The sequence below is a fragment of the Varanus komodoensis genome, unplaced genomic scaffold (genome assembly GCF_004798865.1).
Source record: "Varanus komodoensis strain SLA01 unplaced genomic scaffold, ASM479886v1 scaffold9, whole genome shotgun sequence".
NCBI classification, from domain to species: Eukaryota; Metazoa; Chordata; class Lepidosauria; order Squamata; family Varanidae; genus Varanus; species Varanus komodoensis.
This window is the reverse complement of record NW_025336598.1, coordinates 23,742,561-23,762,960: the sequence shown is the minus strand read 5'-3', so window position 1 is coordinate 23,762,960 and position 20,400 is coordinate 23,742,561. Positions and strand designations below refer to the sequence as shown.

The 20,400-nt window shown below is 43.4% G+C and overlaps 1 protein-coding gene across 2 annotated transcripts in view; it reads left to right on the top strand.

The window, feature by feature from the left end:
- Nucleotides 1-20,400, top strand: part of LNX1 (ligand of numb-protein X 1) — a 124,676-nt gene that overhangs the window by 44,702 nt on the left and 59,574 nt on the right. Inside the window, exon 2 of one of the 2 annotated variants that reach the window (XM_044417832.1) lies at nucleotides 6,760-7,226. In XM_044417832.1, the coding sequence (XP_044273767.1) occupies nucleotides 6,835-7,226 (392 nt within the window). In that variant the 5' untranslated portion in view covers nucleotides 6,760-6,834. Of the gene's footprint in view, nucleotides 1-6,759; nucleotides 7,227-12,986; nucleotides 13,079-20,400 lie in introns of those variants that run through there. The other variant, XM_044417833.1, reaches the window with a different exon arrangement.

Here is a 20,400-nt window from a genome sequence, read left to right as displayed (position 1 = left end):
ATATTTGCCAGATGAGACAACAAGAAACAAATCCTTTGGAAATGTCTGAACCCTGTTAATCTTGGGAATGTTTTATCTCAGCTTTCTACAGGGACAATAATGGACAATTCTGGTTGAAATCCTATACGTGCTTAACTTGGAGTTAAGCCCTGCTGAATAAAAAGGGATTTTGTTCTGCCCAAATAGACACTAAGTCAAGCTTCTTTGTTTAAAATATTCCTATCCTGGCTTTCCATGGTTTCTGTTCTAAGTGGCTTCCAAATATCCATCAACAACTGATACAATTAGAAGTCCAATAATGAAGGCCCAACCCACAAGCAGTAGGATCATGAAACACAAGTACTGAAGGATCATGAAATCAGGGCATAGCAAAAGAATAAAACAATCTTCATCTAGTGACTAAATCGTAAAATATAGGTACCTGGTCAAATTGGGCACCACCACCTGTCTCTGGCTGTTACTCACCAAACCTGGAAGGTACAATATCTGAAGTTGAGCCTCCGCTAACTGTCCACATAAACACAAAGGTTCTTATGGTCCCAGGCTTTTAATGGCTTCATAGGTCAGGAGTCCCCAGGCCTATAAGACCAATGCAACTGGCTGGCTGAGTGCTCCCCTCTCCCTCCTCTTGCAGGGACTGTTAACCCTTTTTGCCCCTCCCCAAAGCTAATGAATATCCCTTTTGTGGTTTTTTACAATTGTGGAAAAAAGCGATTCCTGCAGAAGCTGCCCTGCGCTCCTCTGCCTGCTCACCTGGCAGTGTCGGTCACCACAGGGAAGTACTTTCCCTCCTCCACACACCTGTTCCCAGCACCTTCTTTTCAAAATGCACCTAGGTATTCTCCTAATGCAGCCACCACCAGACCTTACCCACCATCCCAAATACCTTTGACACTCACCCTTTCCCCCTCCTGCCTTTGTTCCCACCTGGTCTACCCTGCAGGTGATAGCTCTTAATCCATTACTCACCCTCCCTCCACTGCCTGGGGCTCCTAGTCCAAGCAGTAGCTTTTGATCATCCTCCTCCACTCCCTGCTCTCCATACTGGTAAGGCAGCCTCTCTTTTTCTCCCCATTTCCCTCATGATTCCTCTGGTCTTGGCTACAAGATACATGAAGGTTATTTGCCACTCCCAGTTGCCTCCATGCCTGGATTCACTTAGCATGGCACTTATCTTCTGCAACTCAAACCGTTGCCTCATCTGCCCGGCTCCCCACCTGTGTTAAAATCTGAGCTTCATCTTTCCCACCCTTCACTCTCCCAAAGATGTTCTGACCCCTGCAGCCACCATTTAGCCTTAATTCCATCTTTCCAGCCCCCTGCTTAGTACCCAGCTATCCCTTCCCTCTTGTTCCTCCCCAAATACACAGAGTGTAATTGGCTCTTCTATTAAAAGCATGCTTTATTTGGAAAGAAAGACAGAGACTGTTTGGTATCCTGATAGCAAAATTAAAAAGTACTCTACAATTAGAAGATTTATTTATTAACTAATTGAAAGGCTGCTGTGATTGCTTCATTGCCCCAGAGCTGTGCTCTTCTTCAATTGTTACATTAAAGGAAACAATCTTTGTTTGTGTCCTCCTTAAGGAATGTTGCTGCAGGGCAATACGATAATGATCTAGTCTTTCCTGTTTGACAGCTACTCAGCACTACTCCTTACTCATCATAAGGACTCAAGTACTGTTCCTCAGAAGAACGGCCATCAAAGCACAGCACCCAGTGACGTGTGTCTTGTTTGGCAGAGATCAGATGGCTGAGTGGCTGCTTGTTTTGCAACTCTTGCCACGTGACTCTAAGCTGCTTGGACTACCAATGATAGAACAGCGCTCCCTGGTTTGGATGTCATGGCAATAAAAGCAGGGGTCAGACCTAGAGCAGACCATTGCGTCTTATCATGGTTGGCATTGTGTCCTATCATGAAGAAGTAGGTGCCTATAATCAGATTAGTTAGCCACAAGGCTTCTTTGGCAGGTTGCTACCAATCGTACACAATCAAACCACATAAAAGGCCATACAAAGTATCTCACCCTCTCCGTCCAGCCCTCTGTTTGCTACCCTGTAGAGCGCTTTAGGGTGGTCCACATCTTATTACATGCTGGTCCCAAGGTCAAGAAAGACTATGGGTCTTGCTGCAATATATTTGCTAGGTACTTCAAGGATAAGGTAGTTCAGAAGCTGCAGCTTGCTCTGCCTCCACAGTGAACTAAGTCTTTTTTGCTTAAAGGAACCCAATTTGTTCTAGCAGCCTCAGACTACATTGGGGCAGGGGTGGCTATAGCATGCAGATGCTTTTGGGCTGGAAGCAGTGAAGAATCAGGATCCCCTAAGGACATGGATTCAGGATCCTAACCCATGAATTGCAGACACATCCCCTCGTATTCTTATGTGTCTCCTCATTCCACAAGTCCTGCCATTTTTCTACTGTATCACTCCATAACAAAAATGCCATACTGTGCAGGTGACCCATTCCTGGTATTATCAAATATGTATGTGGAGTGTCTCTTGTGTCCTGCATGCTGACATCCTAGATGTGCTACAAATCACATGCTTTGCAATATAATCTTGAGACTTAGTCTAATAAACCAGAGGATAAAGTGTGAGAATTCAGTCTTCCCATGGGAAGTCTTCCCATGGGTTTGCAGCAGTCAGTGCATTGTGGAACTGCCCTAAATATTAGCACTGTAGATTCCATACCATCCTCTGGCTGCAGCATATGAACCTGAAGTCTTGGGCCATATTGGCTGCATGACCCCCTCACCCCAGAGCAGTCAGTCAAGCTCTGCCAACAACCCTGTCCCCCAGTACCTGCCCCACAGATATTACCAGCCTGGAAACTTGCCCCTTCACTGCTCCTTTCTGCTTGGGTTGGTTGCCATTTGCTCTCCGGAAAACAGGGAAATGCTAACTATTGTGCATCTCTGCAGGATCTGTCTCCTGGGCAGCACAAGGTTAGCCAGGACTCACTCTGTGTGCTCAAGAGTGAATTTGTCTTCCTTGCCCCAGGCCTGTAGCCAAACCACCCCCCCCCCCGCTTTTGTCCTAGAATCGGAGGGTTTGACACATCCCACATTTCGACCCACACACGTAAAGGCATTAACTTGTCTATACGTGTGTGGGTCATTTTGATCTAATTTATTACAACAGCAAAATATGGCCTGAAGGGAGCAGCGCTTCTCTTTTGCCCTGTTTTTATTGTGAGATGAATATATTCATGAATTGTAAAAGAGAGCACCGTATTCCAGATAAACCTGATTTCAACTGGATAAATGACTGAGGGAGAGAGAGGGTTCACGCCCCAAACTTTGACTCACTGAGGTGAATTTCCGAACAGCCATAAACTCTTTGCGTGTCAGTCACCCTCTTTTGTTATATGGCATCAGCATTTAAGTGCCCATAATAAAAGCAGATTAATTTTTGAACAGCATGCTGGAATCCTTTGAAACTTCAGGTATTATTAGCTTGTGTATTAGATGTGTCATTCAGTTGGAATCTTTAGCTGTTTATGACTGCAGTCCTGTGCATGCTTTCTTGGGAGTAAGCCTATGAAAAGAAATGAAACTTGCCTCTGAGTAGACACATTTACATCTGCAGTATAAGTAAGTGACTAAGTAATCAGTTAAAAAAGGAAGCCTGCCTTAATCCAGATCAAAATGTGCTCTGGGATAAGGCAGGCAAGGTTGGCTGGGCTAGTAAGATGAGGAACTTGCATTCCAGAAAACAGCAAACCCCATATTGCTACCTTCTGTGCTTTAGGCATCATTATGGCATAATATATTTTGCTTTAAATATGTTCAACATTTCCCTAAATAGTGTCATACCACAGTTTGTTATATTCTCAGGTGGACACTTATTAATCACCCAAACACAGGACGAAGGAAGGCACTGATATGCATAAAAATTGCATGCCTTAATTTATGTATAGCTGCAAGTATGGAACTAATTATAATGATGTACATCAACATACAGTGCTTCTCACTGCAATAAAACAACTAGATCTGAAGACCTGCTAGTTCCATCTGCTGTCCCAGTGTTAATCCTGGGTGGGCAAGAATTCTTGGAGAATGGAACAGCCCAAAGGTGGTGTTTTGCATTCCTTTAAAGAGAAGCCTATCTTATATAAAAGAGGACATGTGGCCACTGCGCAAGTTAGTCAAAGATTTCTGTGGAAAAGTAGCTGCCCCCTCCATTAGCACCGCTGGATCACTGAGATATTCCCTGGTCCAAGACCCTTTCCCCTCCACTATCCCCGCTGGCTTTTCCCTGTGGCTTCTTTAACTCCTTCTTCACTTCATATATTAGACTTTGTGTCTATGTCTTACCACTGGGCAGTGGTCACCAGGTTTCCTTGAGACCTCTTATTTGCAAACTATTTTGTGTACAAAATAGAAGCAAAATCAAAACTGAGAGAGAGCCAGAGGAAATAATCTAAAACAGATTTTAAATGATCCTAAATATGCACTAGGTCTCAGTGCACTTTCTCCTGAGTGAACATGCAAAGGAGTGCCCTGTCAAACCCTGAATATCAACCTCAAGTCCCCCATTGATGCCACTTTTTTGCTACCTTCAAGGTTTAAATAATCTCTTTGCCGCAGGATCAAATGCAGCACCCCTCGCAAGTGATGACAGAATAAAGTACAGCACACAGCAGTTACTTGCATTATAAACATAGTCTGCGGTTAACATAAATATTATCATTTGACCCTAATCCCTCTCTGATGCCCGCCACAAATAGTATATCAAGAGGTGATTTTTTTCTCTCCCTCTGCTCCACTGGCATTAATGAAATTGTGGTATAATCTTCCGGGTCCATGGAAGCTGCAGCCCTGTTTTTTCATGCGTAATCCTGAATGCTTGAGAAATCCAGCATCCCTGAAGGGGAAATGGAGTCCATATTGAACCAGCAGGCAGAGTGGCATTTTTAATAAGAGATGCTATGGAATTTTGTAAGATGTAGTAGGCCCTAAATTTTTGCTTGGTAGAGTGTGAGGCAGAAAGAAGGTGGATGTCTGTCTGGTTTGTCTGCTTGAAGCACTGGAGGGGCAATATAGTGCAGCGGAAATTGTGGAAATCTCCACAAGTTCCACATGACATCTGGGATCTCCTGGCTTAGGAAGTAGTTACACAGACTGTTATCCTGATGCATGTACTGTACCAGGGAGTATGTTCCTCTGAATTACTTCTGAATGAACAGGCATAGAACTTGCTGCTTTTGACCACCAACATGAGTTTTTCTTAGATCAGCCTTCCCCAGTGCTTTCCTTCCAGATGTTTTGGACTACTGCTCCCAGCATCCCTGACCACTGGCCATGTTGGCATTATTTCTCTCACCACCCCAGAAACATGAGCAGTTCTTATTTTGGAGATGCAGTTCACATCTTGGCTAGCTCTTATAAAACTCAAAATGAAAGTAGCAATGGCTAAGGAGCCCCACTGACTTAGTAGTCACAGGTCTCCCTTGTATACGTGCACCGTGCTGTTAGCAGGCGCATGAAAAGTCAAAATTCTGCAAAATTCTGCAAATGAAACTTTTTGCAGCATTGGCATGCACCAGCGGAACATGTTTCGCATGCTGAATTTCACCTAAGTGCAGCTTGTGAAGACATGGGAACTGATCCAAAGAGAGGAAAGGTTCCAGCCCTGTATTTGTAGGAGATATACTTCCCATCTCCCACTTTACTGGGATTAGGGTGTTTGAGGGAGTAAAGAAGAAAAACAGCACAGTTTGCAGATGTGTGTATCTAATCCCCTTGTATTTCACAATGGTTGAGTAATAATACAAACAGCATTTCTATAGTGCATTTAGAGAGTTTGTACACTTTGAATATCTTCTCCCAACAACCCTGCAAAGATGGTCAATATTATGAGAGCCTGTGAGAACTGGTTAGACTGGGACTGAAGAGAGTTCAACTCTCCATTCAGCCACAAAGTGTGTAGATGGACTTTGGGCCACTCACACTGAACCTGCCTGTCAGGCTTGATGTAAGGATAAAATTAAGAAGCGACAAAGATTCCTAGAGATCCTTGAAGAAAAAGTGGAACATAGCAATACTTAATGATAATATCAAATAACTTAATAAAAATTACACATATGTTGTGTATATGCAGCAGGGTATCTAATCCTGGAGAAAGAGTGGCTAAGACTCCTTAGTGAACTAAACCGCATAAAAATCAATTCTCATGGTAGCTACTCAATATGTTCTTTAATTTAATCCAGCTCCTCCTATTAAGTTTTGAATTAGACATTCCACATGGGAAAATAAACGCTTCAGAAGTCCATTCTTATATCCATAGGAAGAGTACATTTACTTTAAATTTTAAGAGTAAATTTATACTTTCAGGATGCAGACTATTAATGAATGTCTGGCATTTTACGGACTACACTTCGCTCTTCTGTCATGCCCGCTGTATAATTCCTCAAGAGAGAAATTGTTGGTGCTTTCAGAGAAGCTTGGCTTTCACTTGAAAGGAACATAGCATTTACAGATGTTTGCACCTGGATTTTGGAAACGTTTTGTTGAAGAGGATTTGGTTTGCACTAGGGACCTGGGTTGAAAAGCTTTTTCTTATTTTGCGTCTGTTAAGGTTCATTGGTCTGGTAAACCCGGGTTAATGACTCAAGTTTTTGCCATATTTTCTTAGTGTTGTGACCTATCGGCCTGTACAATAAAGTTGGATGGTTGTGTGCTGTATCATAAAAATTACCCATCATAAATGTTGCTTCAGCTCAAGTGGATTTGATCATGTGGTGTTTCCCTGCAGGTTTGAAGACCCTCGGAAACTCCTGGCGATATTTCAGATAGAGAGTAAACATTCCTTGCCTCTTCGGTGACAACAATGAGTCAAAAAGATCCACCTGAAGAAGTGGACGGAGACACTATTCCTTTCTGCTTGGTTTGCGGCCAGCCACATCTTCCAGAGGAAAACCACGTCTATAGCTACACAGAAGATGTGGATGATGATCTTATCTGCCATATCTGCTTGCAGCCATTGCTTCAGCCTCTGGATACACCTTGTGGACACACTTATTGCACCGTGTGCCTTACCGATTTCCTTGTGGAAAAAGACTTCTGCCCAGTCGATCGCAAAACTCTGATCCTACAGGCTTGCAGAAAATCCAGCCTGCTAGTCAATAAACTCCTGGATAAGCTAATGGTTAGCTGCCCTTTCACAGAACACTGCTCTGAGGTTGTGCAACGCTGTAATCTTGAACAACATTTTCAAAATGGGTAAGTCCTGCTATATGCTTTTATTAGGAAGAGCTTCACTGTCATTGAGGCAGGAGCAGTTACGATGGCAACCTTCTCCAACCTGGTGCCAGCAGAGGGATGTAGTCCAGCCCATCTGGAAAGCTCCAGGCTGAGGAAGACTGAGCTTCTGTAGTGGCAGCCCTGCCTAGGCTCTCACTGGGTCCGAAGAGATGACTTTTCAATCTCCATTGACAAAATTTTCTTCTATTTTCTTGAAGCACAGTATGGAAAAAGGGGACAACAGTTAAAAATAAACTGGGAGAATGTATCCTGAATGTGCCTTTAAAGTTCGCTGGCTCACTAGCTCGCTCGCTCGCTCGCTCGCTCGCTCTTTCTTTCTTTCTTTCTTTCTTTCTTTCTTTCTTTCACACTTTGTGAGGTGTAATATTAACAATTGAATATTAGTCCTACTTAACACTGCGGAGATTGAATAAAAGATAAGCCCTCTGTACATGTGCAAGTGCTCAAAGGGTATGCAAATCGCTCTTGTAGATATGTTCAGTGTGAGCAGTTACAGGAATATTGAAGATAATTAATATGGACAATCTATAGAACAGCTTTCTCCAGATGTGTTGGCCTCCATGTTGCCTGAGAATTATGCGAATTGCAGACCAGCACATCTGGAGGATGTTGGATTTATCACAAGCTGGTATCTCTCTCCTCCAACCTCTCTCCTTTCCTCTCCCCAGTAGATCAAGATGAGAGGCTTCTAATTACAATTCTTTATTAGATTAAAGCAAAGCCGAGACTGGCTTCATAATACAGAGGAAATAATATAAAGGTCGTTTGCAAAAGGTATCTCTCAAGGTAATGCATCTTCTACTTGTGGCCATTGATTCTGCCAAGCCAGAAGTTGACTCCAGACTGAATTCCACCCCACTTCTTTCCCCACAAACAGAGTTGGCTCCACGTTCAAGGTAGTTTGTGCTTCTTGTGGGCCAGACACAAGGGAACATCTGACATTTCTTAATTGGTCCACTTGTTTGATCTGGGGTTGAACCAACCATTCTCATACCACTGTGTTTTCCCCTGAACTAGAGGTGGTCTCCTTCTCACCAGCCACTTGGCATATCTTGCGGCTCATTGACCTTGGAAATTCAGCTAAGCATTCCAAGCCTGTTTATAGCTGTGACTCAATCTGGCCCATGGTGGTGAATTTCCCCCTCTTTGCTGTATTTGGTAGTACTTCCATGCATGTCCATAGTGCATGAGCCTCCTCTTTGCTGTAATGTTTTACTCACTAGCATCTTGTTATGAAGGCTCCATGTCTGACCTTGTGGCAAAAGATGTGGCATAGAAGCAGGACATGGTGATTTGCAAGACAGTGGCCCTGATCCATCTATTCATCAGAATGGAGCAGGGCTGGGGAAATTGTTCATCAGCAGGAATTTTCTATGCCCAAAAATATTACCTGCTTCAGCTTTTATTGTGCAACCAAAATATTCCTGATCACTCTGGCACATAGCATTCAAAATAGGGTTGCACATATATGACTCAGTCCCGGGACCACAATGCCCTTGGGGGAGTTTTCAGGTATAAATGGAGCTTTGTACCAGTGAGGGTTTTTCCTGATATCATGAATGTTTGGAGGAGCTCCATCTGTAGAGCTGCCTTGTGTCTCCTGAGTTGCAACCTCAGTGCTTGATGCAGAGGTGACGGGAGGCAGCTGATGGCATCACACTTTGCAGCCAAAGGCAAGTTCCAGCATTCTGTGTATTTGCTGTGGCTTTTGAAGGACACTCTTGTGTGTTTGCAAATGCATTGTAAACAAATTCTGGGACCTGGAAACAACTGAGGGCCTGGAGGCCATGCTTACCGTCTATGTTCAACCGTGAATTTCCTCTAAACATTGCAGAAAAGATGCAGTCAACCACTGTGGCTACACAAGGCCTGTTCATTTGTTGTAGCAGGTGATGTGCCCTGAGCACTTATTTATATATGAGTGAGGAACAACTTTCATATGAAGGCACTGGCCTCTAACTGGCCACCTAGAGGACCAGAACTGGAGAAGAAAACACCCACTCTTAAGTCATGTTCACCAAGCATGTTGATATTAGGCGACTTTCTTAATTAGCATGTAATTTTGACCTGTCTCAGCTTGTGTTATAGTTTTGCTTAGCCATCTAGTTGACTGATCTCTTGTAAAGCAAGATTTTCTGCCACACTTTGAAGGAATTTGAAATGGACCAAATACTGCTTTTGTTGTGGTGATTTGTTGCATGCCTAAGGCTTAAAAGCACCTTCTGGCTTCCTCAAATACATTAAAGATACAACTTGACCTCAGGCAGCCCAGCAGATCTGGTTCAGTAGCTACTGCAATTTTCTCTCCCCTACCCTGTCTCAGTGAGCAAAAACCTTTTACAATAATTCAGAGAATAAATTCAAGACAACGTGCTGCCTGGCCTAAATATTATTCTCCTGTTCTTTCCTGAAGTTGGCATTTGAGCCAACCTTTTCCAAGTCAGCTTTCAGTATCACCTATTTCTTCTTTGCATTCTCTGAGCATAATCTAGAATTCTCCTTTCATGGAAGGATTGTTGGAGAAATCCACAACAGGTTCAGATCAGTTCAGATTTCAACTACAGAGTCTACAGTGTTATGCAGATTCCACAGACTTGCAAGATAGTTTTTTTAATTTGGGAAGGTAGATTTGCACAAATTCGTAAGTGTTAGATGCAATATGCATTAGCAGAAGTATTCTCTTGTGCTAATGCATCTTAATGTTAATGTCCATTTGTGTCAATGCACATGTATGCAAAAAGAATGGAATTTTCATACATCCCTGAACAAAAAACCAAAAACTGACCACACCAGCAAGCAGTTGATAGAACCGAAGCCTCCTGATAATCCATAAAGCCCAGACAAAATGGCTTTAATACAAATCTGTACATCAGTGTTTCACAGAGAGATTGGATGGGTGGCTGGATTTTGTGGGGAGTTACACTTGCCTGCCTTCCAATAATGTTTTTATCCTACAATTTCCCTGCTTCAGCCACAGAATTTTATAAGCATTGTAGTTTTTGAGTTGGCCCTTCTCACTCTTTCTTCCATATTGTTTGATTGATTTGATTTCTACCCACCTCTCTGCCAAAAAAATGACACGAGATGGCTTACTATCATAGAAAAATAATCAATTAAAACAATTATGAGCAATAATAAAAATGCAGTAATAGTATAACACTGATGCATGAAAAGCACAATTACAGCAATAATATTTCTTTTTTCCTTGCTAGAAAACTTGGGAAAAAATATCTGTATATAAGAGCACTCCATCTGCAAGCACCTCAGGTTTCATTTGTGCTAATCACAACTGGAATTTTATTCTGCTCTGCTGCAGCTTGTAGTGTTAGTGAGATTTCTGTTTTGGCACAACCTGGGTTCTCTATTATTTTAATTTGTAAGTTACTGTAAGAGTTTGGGCTGAAGAGCAGCCATTGCATAAAATAAATCCAATAATGGACTGCTTGTACACTTTCTGTTTTACCTGTGCCTCTTATTCCAAAATTCAGAAATAATATTTCAGCATGCCACTTAAATCACTAATGGGCTGCTGTAAGGCCCATTATGTAATAGTGCCAAATCATAGGTTAATAAACCCATAATTTGTAGGATTACATGCCACTACCATTTTGAGTAGTAATTCCATTCAGCCAATCATAGTTTGCTCTGTGAACCCAAGTACCAGGGGTTATTTGTGGCTTAAACAATCCAAATCCTAAGAACCAATCACACATTAAATTTGAGTGGGTGAACCTATAATAGTCCATGATGCCCAGATTGACATGTCATGGAACAAGCTATGAACAGGCCAGTCAGGTCACATGTTGAATTAATCCATTGTTTGCCACTGTTATGTACAAACCAAGTCATAGCCTCCTGCACTGGTCTCACTTCAGCCATGCCACATGCTGGTCTATGTAATGGTACCAGGGATCTGCTTTCCTATGCAGAACCCAAATTATTCTAGGGAAACCTGCATTCAGTGTTCCCTGGGGTTACTTGCACACATACCCAGTTTGCTTTTGATTTTGCAATATAAGAAGATGTTGCCTGCAAGATCCACTATGATCCCATGTGAATGCAGATAGGTAATAGGTATGTGACATACCTTGCAGTCCCACCTTGTGGAAAGGCTTAGCAGCAGGCCTTGTGGTTTAACCACAGTCATCTTTTATAAATACATCCTTCCTGCTCAAGCTGTGGACTCTTGTACTCGGGTCCCTCACCCAGGTCAATCCACTTCACTCAAGTAGCCTGCTTGTCCCTTGCCCAGGACCCACGGTAGATTCTTAGCATCTTACTCTCTGGCTCCTTCTTCCAGCCTCCCAGAGATACCAGCAGTTGCCCAGGGCACAGCCCTCTCTCCGCAAGCCTTCAGCCCCAAAAGACTAACTAAAGTAATGAGGGGAATACTTTCCCTCACTGTCACCTTCTCCACCTTGATGGGTCCTAAAGATGCGCAGGTGCCTTTCCTTCATCACCCATGATCACTCCAAGAATTAACAGTAAAGCCCAACAAGCCTATTTCTACAGATGAAAAAAGGTGATACGCTCAGCTACTTTTTCAACTGCAGACTGAGACAGCTTTTCTATCCAGCATTCCCTTCCAGCTTGTACCACTGATTCTGTCTCTAGATGGTTCCCCTTCTCATCCCATCGATGGGTGTTCACTCGCCTCTCGCAGTTCTCCGTCTGGCAACCTGTGATTGGCTCTGGACACTTTGGAAGGGAAAGGAAAAGGCCCATCTGTCCATCACAATAGAGGAATCAATGTACCTCCATGGTTGGATCTGCTCATAGTTTTATTTATTTTTACTTCTTTGGAGCAAGCTTCATAATTCCATATTGTCTTTTCCAAGAAGGAGAAATGTAGAGGAAAAATCTGTGACAGCCAATATGGTCCTTGCACCTCTGTTAGAATGACCCTGAAACCCACTGCTCAGCTACAGATGACACACTTGAATGTTGTTTGTTGGGATGATAACATTAACCTACTTGTTTAATGGGTTGCATGTATTAACATTTTAAGTCTGCTTGGATTACTTGTGCCCCGTGGATGGCTGTTTCTGCCTGCACAGTTCGGCAAAAAGCTGATCTAGATTTGATCGTCTGGAGTCTCGCTGTCTCAGTTTCACACTCGCTCCATCTGGTCGCATCCGAGCGGATGGCATCGTGACTGAGAAGTGGCCCCGATGCCACAGCCTGATTCCAGCCTTTCTGTGCAGCTTCTTTTTTGCTACATCCAGGATCCTTCCTACCCTCTTCTGTTTCTGCTCAGCTCATAACCCATCTGCTTCTCTGACCAGTGATGTAAATGTACCAGCTGCTTCTGGAGAACCACTCCGAAGAGTGCAGAGGCAGATCTCTCTCCTGTGTCTCTTTCCTGGGGTTTTTTGCAGCAAGAAGTCACTGCTTTGCCTTGCACCAACCATGCTCTCCTCCTCCCAGACCCTCACATCTAACCTCCATCTGAGAATCAGATCTAGTAATCCTCTTACAGGTCAATGATTTTTCTCCCCCAGCATAGCTTCATTTAGGGGATTTGAATTAATTCATAGTGCTTTTGGTTGCGTTGGAACTGAAGGGCTTGTTTAAAGTGGGGGGTGGGTCTGGAATTGGCTGGCATTTTTCCTTAAAAAAAAAAAAAAAACAGCTTTAAGTTCTGTGTCCCATCACAGAGACAGAAAGAAAGGGGCAAAAAGGAATCCTAGCTGCAATTTTAAATCTTGCACTTGAGAGATGAAGGCACTCCTGTTGTTGGTCCTTCCTTGGCTAAGTCCTGCAAACTACATAGACAATGTGGGGAATCTGCACTTCCTGTACTCAGAGCTGTGAGTACTCACAGTTGTGATGTTGTGGTGATGTCTCTGTGTTGTGTCTCTGTCTTGTCTTTTTAAAGGAAACTGGGGAAGTGTGTGTGTGTGGGAAGGGGGGGGGGGGTTCCTGATTCTCTTTGGTACCTGGGTGTGTGTGCGTGCGCATTTATACATTAAGAAGTTTATTAATATGCCGAGCCTTGCAACAGGAATTCCTCTTCAGCACATTCTCTTTTCAAAGTGCTGGGAAGGGCTGAGACAAATCCATCATTTTCCTTTTTCGCTTCTCGCTCTCTCTTCCTCACCCCGGAATGTATTCAATATACAGACAGAGCACCCTATAGCTACATGGGTGTTGTCTTGTCTACATGCTTTCTCAGTTTCGCAAGGCAACAATGTGTAGGAACCAGAAAATATACCCTATTCCTATCCCCAGTCGGGTTATTTTTCTCTTTAACGCTGTTTCATTTGTGTTATATTCACAGGAACATTGTGTGTGTGTGTGTGTGTGTGTGTGTGAGAGAGAGAGAGAGAGAGAGAGAGAGAGAGAGAGAGAGAGAATAGGATTGCTGTTTTCCACTGCTTATAATAAATATATTAATTTTGAGAGTATAGCCTGTAAATAATCTTCATTGAGTGAGCTTGTAAATGTCATGATGAATAGGCTTCAGAATGCTGATTATCCTTAACTGAGGTTTTTGGGTAGCAGTGTATAATCTGCAAAATATGTTCCAAATAGATTAGTGAGGTATGTATGCTGTGACATCTTGGACAAATTAGACTGGTGTGCATGCAATTTGTCTTTAAAATGCAAAAAATGATGATAATAGGTTTTCAGAGAGGGTGTTTGAATAATTGCTGTAACAAACTCAGTCTATGTGCAGGACTGGTTGATTTATTCAGGATGTTGCTACTAGAATGGGTAGCATTTTGGGAAAACTGTGTAGAAGCCAGCTGTTTATAATGCAGGGTCCTCCTTACAATGGGAACTCCGCTCTAGATTTCACCTTGGCTCATGACATCTCTTGATTCATGTTAAAAAAATAGCCAGCTTTAAATCTGGAAATTAACTATTATAATCTTAGCTACGGAGGATCATTCGGGGGAAAAACAATTGTTAATAGAGGCAGACTGCAAAGCAGGAAGATCAAAACAGACTGGATGAACTTTCATAAATAGAGACAATGGCATCTGGGACATCCAGTTTCCAGGAAAACAAACGGCTGAGGTTAATCAGAGCATACACACAGAAAACGCCCCCTTGCTGCTGTTTCCTAGGGAATTCTGATTCATTCCTGTCACAGAGAGAGGGATACTATGTACAGTAGCAACTCAACTTGAATTTATGTTACCCTCTAACCTGCACAGCTCTTAACTACAGCTTGATTGCTATTCTTGTTGACATACTCTTCACCCAATTGGTTTGCTGTTGGATGTGCATTTTCAGTTAGCAGCAACAAATAAATCTATTTAGTAGTGCACTCCACTGGCGGAGGGGGAAGGAACAAAAGCAAACCATCACAGAGAACTGCATACGAATTGGGTCAGAGGAACAAATTTAGCACATGAAATCAGCAAATGTGGGTTGCAGGAGCTGCTGCTGTGGAAAAGGAGTCAGTCTGTCAGGGCTGGAATGGGATAGTTTGGCTCGTCTTCATGGAGCTTTGGCAATACTGCATGCTGATAGAGACTGTACAAGAGGGATGAGCCATGCTAATCCAGAGGGCATTTGATTTCTCTGTTTGGTGAATGGATGATGCGCCCCACAAGGCAGCCTTCCCCACCATGGCAGTCCCCCAGATGTTTTCTGAAGGGCCTCTCCCTCGGTGTGTCTACTTTTGCACCATGTTAGCACCAACTGATACGGTTCTCTTTCTCATCCTTGCTACCGCTTGATGGGTGGGCAGGCAGAGAGTCAGCGAGCAATTAGCAGTAGCACCTCCTGCTCCCCTTTCTTCCACCACGCTTATCGAGGCAGCTGAGATAGTTGTTGCAACAGTTAAAAGGAGGAGCAAGTCCAGCGGGTGTTTGTCCGTGGTGTTCCACTGGGGCATGGACCCTCTACAGATGCCCAAGCATGTCTACCCTCAATGCAAGCCCTGCTTCATAATAATCCTATTTGGATTATTTGGAGCAGTCTGACCTTGGTTAGAGGCATTTTGAATCTCTGCCTAACTGCTGGCAGCTCTCCAAGGTCTAACACACATTTTCCCTGGCAGCAATGACAAGTTCTAGGGCTCAGCCTGTTGAGCAATGGCTTAAATTGTGTAGAAATGCCATGCTCAGCCTGAGACCTTTTGTTGCCCCAGTTGTTTCCCTGTGTGGCCCAAAGGATCTCTCAAAATAACGCAGGGGTGCTAGGTTGCACTTCTTGGATCGAACACACCTAGGACCAAGCATGGCCTCAAGGGAGACAACATATGGTTGTTTCCATTGTTCCAAGCAAGGGAGCCTAACTGTGCTAACTTGTTCAATCTGAGACAAGCCCGAGCAACCAGTTCAAAGTGGTGCAGCACTAAGGAGAGCTCCCAGGGAAGATGGGTGGGCATTGATTTGCTAGGGCCTAAAGATCAAGGAAGTCCTGTTCCTCTCAAGCAAGGTTTCATGTCCACCACAGCATCATCCTTCAAGTTGCGCTACAGGGAATTTCAAAGGGTGCTGTTGTGACCTTAAAGCTGTGCACTGAGTGGCATTAAACTGTCTTGCATCATGTCTTCTCTGGTTTGTACTCTGCCTACATCTAGCCTGTCCAACATCTTCGGCAGGTGAACTGGGCAGATTCATACTCAGCTGAGAGGTCTTGGCTACTGCTTCCAAGTCTGGAGCCTGGAAACTTTTCTGCTCAGAAGTGTTTTTGGCAGTTCCCTCCCTACAGGGTTCCCCAAACTTGGAGCCAGTTGAAGAGTGTTGTGGGCAATCTCAGTGCCATGGTGACCAGACACAATACACCCATTTGCCAGAGTATAGACTGGTGCAGCTACAAGAAAGTAACCTACACAAAACTCTAAGTACAAGGCCAAGGTGTGGTCAGAGTTCAAATAACAAATTCATTCATTTGGATCCTCAGTTTTCTGGCCCAGCATCTGTTTCACAGAAGGCAGACTGTTGAGGCTTAGAAACAAGTAGCTCAGCCAAGGGAATGAGAACAAGGAGGAGTGGGGTGTGAGCCTCAAGTGACAAATCACACATTCACCCCCACAACACCACAAAATAGAGATTTCACAGAAGAGGATATTTCTACCTGTATCCCTCCCACCCCCATCTGCACATATAATGCATATGCATGCACGTGCACACAGACATACACAAATCATCAGGCAAAGCTCACACTGTAGAAACTTCTCCAACCCAAAGCAATACACACACACCGCATGCAAACGAAACACAGGGCAAATTGTTCTAAAAACGCTTCTAGCCTGTGTGGAAGCCAGAGGAAGCCTTGGAAACAAGGACGGTTCTGAAGAGAGCCACCATGTCACTCACCCGTAACCAGATAGTTCCATGCTGCCTTATCAGCTTGTCCTCAGGTCTGGTGCTGCTGAGACTGCTGAATGCCAAAATGAAACCTCCCTCATTCACAAATGAGTTGTAATGAGGAGGCTAATACAATGTGCATGCTGAAACCTAGATTTAGGACGGGCTCATTGCTCCCAGCTTTGTCCTCCCTACTATCAACACCAGCTTGACAGTCAGGGAGTGGGAGGTTGCTGCAGTCTGCAGAGATTCTATTTCCCCTCATTCTAGCTCCTGTCCGTTTGAGTACCAAGCCTGAATATTTATATCTTATTCTGGATACCCAGGATAGATTTGGTAATTTCACTGGTGTTCCAGGTACCCTGGTACCAATCACTCTCCTTGTCTAAGCTGACAGAGGTGATCTTGGACTTGGCATTGAAAACCCCCAGGATGATGATTCTGAGCAATCTAAACTTCTGAAGCCATGAGTTGTTATGGCCCTAGGACATGGGCAAGGTGCTTGGCCAAGTCTGGCTGACCACAGTGTTTGACCTTTCTTGTCATGGCTGGTTATAACTGTTATGGAGGAGATGTCTGGCTGTGCCCAGTTGTTACTCTGCTTGACAGAGATTGTGGGCCCAGCCACTTGGAAGGAGGCAATTATTAGACCACTCCTGAAAAAACTAACTTGGACCCAGAAGATAGTAACTGCAGCCCAGTTGCTAATATTATATTCCTGGGCAAGGTGCTAGAGTGCGTGGTTGCCAGCCTGCTCCTGGCACTCTTGAATGGGACATAGTGACTAGATCTATCTCCATCAGGCTTCAGGCCTGGTATTGGAATAGCCTTGGTCTCTCTGTGGGATGACCTCTACTGAGAGAGAGATACTGGGATGGTGGCTGTTGATTCTCCTGGCTTTTGATACTACTGATTATGGTATCATTCTGGATGAGTCTTGGGGCTGGGAACTGGAGGTACTGCACTTCAGTGGTTCCACTCTTGCTTGGGTGTCCAAATCCAAAAGGAGGTGCTGGGGAATCACAGGGCTCTATTTTTCCCCAACTTAGCATCTACATTAACCCATTGGAGGAAGTTGTCTGGAGATGTGAACTGAAATGTCGCTATTATGTGTATGACACCCAGCTCTATCTCTTATTTTCTTCATACCTTTGTGCAGCGGTGGCTGTTCTGAATCAGTGATTGGATGCAGTAATGGACAGGATAAGGGCCAATACACTGAAACTCAGTCCAAACAAAAAGAGGCACTGTTTGTAGGTAACTAAATTATGTTCCCCCCAATGATCAGGTTCTTACTTTGGGAGGTGTTCTTGAACTTGGTGGCACAGGTAGACTCAGTGGCATGGAGCCCCTTCTATTAGCTTATCTTTATTACATTGCATTTACATCCCATCTTTTTTCCTCTTATGAGGAACCTACGGCAGCTTACACCAGTTTATCCTCACAACAACAGCCCTGTGAAGTGTGTTGGACTGAGAGCAGGTGACTGGCCCAAAGTCACCCAGTGAGCTTCATGGCCAAGTGGGACCTAGAAACTGGATCTTCCAGGTCATAGCCCTGCACTCTCAACACCACACCAGCTCTCTTGGGATCAGATATGAACTGTGTTCTTACCTGGACAAAGATAGCCTAGCTACAGCTATCCATGCTCTAGTAACTTCTCATCTGGGTTACCGCAATGCATTATATATGGAGCTGCCTTTGAAAATGGTCCAAAACTGGGCAACAAGATAGTTAAGAGAACCTGGCCAAAGTGATCGTGCTATGCCAGCACTTTTCCATTGGCATTGGCATACAGTCCAAGTGCTGGTATTAACATTCAAAGCCATAAATGGCTTAGGGAAAGTTATAGAATCTATTGTCTTTTGCTACCTGCCTGGACCCTACAATTAACTTCAGCAACCTTTCTCTGGAAGTCCGTGCCAAGGAGCTGAAGTGGATGGCTGCTAAGGAGAGGGTCTTTTCTACTCCTTTTTAGTTTAGATTGGGCTTCTCAAAGTGTCTTGCCTGGCATCTACACTGGATTCTTTTTGATGCCATATGAAGATTTTTTTTCTTTTTCCAGTCATTTTAGTTTTTCAGTTATGTTTTCAATCTAGCATTGTGCTTTAAATCTTTGCACTGAAATTCTATTTGGTTATATTTTTATACTGTCATTTTTAACAGTTCAGTTTTTTATATTGTATTTAATCATTTTGTACTCTATGGGTTTAAATGTGAACCATCCAGACTGCTTTGGCAGTTGGGTGGTGTAGAAATGTAAAATAAATGAACATTAATGAACATCTATCAGCAGTATGGTTGCTAATTCAGTGCATCCCCTCAGTTTAGTTAGGACTCGGGAGTTATTATTTAAGAATGTTGTCAGTGTTTTGGAAGGGATTTTTGAATATCTGCAGGTAGATGGTTCTATGCTATGATGAAACAGAAGGTCTTGCATCATAATTTAAGAAGTATAATTACAGATTAAGGAATATAACTTGCACTGCAATCCTATGTGTATTTCCTCCGTGAAAAACAAACCCCGCTACAATCAAGTGAATTTTTAATTGTAGTTGTTATAGTGTAAATGAATCAACAGTTCTGAAAATATTCAGCTACCACTTTGCACAACAGAAGAGTCATTGACTTGCTGCTTCCCAGAAGTTGAAACATTCCAGTGGAAAAGAGAAGAAATTCCTGCAGCCTCATCCTGCTGTTCTGCCCATGCACTACTGTAATTGTCTTTTCTGCATGGATTTATTGTGCACTCATCATTCTCTACTTGTGTCTATTTATGAATTTTTAGACAATGATTTGACTATCCAGCTTTGCTTCTGGGTCTAACCAGAACTTTCAGTGAGTTTCTTTTAGACTAGGAAAATGCAGCATCTGATTGTGAAAGCAAAAGACACTTATGCAATTTCCATCTATGTACTTGTGTTCTTTCTCTATACCACAGTGCCACCTTCAGGTCATGTAGTGGAAACACAGAAAAGGAAACACTTTACATTGTGCTTGGATGTCAGTTTTGTGACAAACTGAAAGCAGATACTCAAGCAATTCTCAAAACACAGCATTGCAAGGTAGAAAGCTCAGGCTCTGGAGGTGAGCAAGACAAAGAGGAAGGGCTGGAATGTGTTGAAGAGCGAGATTAGTTAAGCAGCTGGTAAGAATCAGACCTCTAGTTTGGAAGTAGACACTGTTGGAAAGAGGAATTTGAATTAATCAATTTATTTGGTTCATGGTCAAATGAAAAAACCAGACTATTTAAGTAAAGTCTGGCATTCTGACTTCTGGCCCACAAGCAGCATGAACCTCCCTGTGGGTGGAGTCATCCCATTTTGCAGAGAAAGAAGGGGATTCAGTTTGAAATCTATTCCAGATCTGGGTAAGAGCTACCTCTTCCAATCAGAGGGAACACTACTTCTGTAGGTGCCACGTGTTAACAACTTTGTTGTTACTCACTCTGTATTGTGAAACTCTGTTTGGCCAGCCTAACTCAATAAATGACTGTATTTTGGAAGCCTTTTGCCTTGATCTGCTGAAAAGGGAAGGCATGTGCTTACAGCAGATAGAGTGGATGAACTGCCACATGTAGAAAAGCTTTCAGGACGAAGGAAGTTCCTCCCTGTCCATCACTTGTGTTCAGAGCTATGTAGCCCAGAGATCAGATACTTTCAGGTGTTGTCACAGAGCTGCCCTGTAGAGCAGTCCAGCTCCTGTGGTCTGCACAGAATGGAGATGGAGCATGTTTCTATCATCTTCATAATGAGATATGAGAATTGCACTTGGTACTTTTGCTCTGAGTTAACTGCTGTTGCTGCCTTGCTTCTGCCATCTCGGCATCATATGTGAGCAAAGGTTTTATTTATTTATTATTG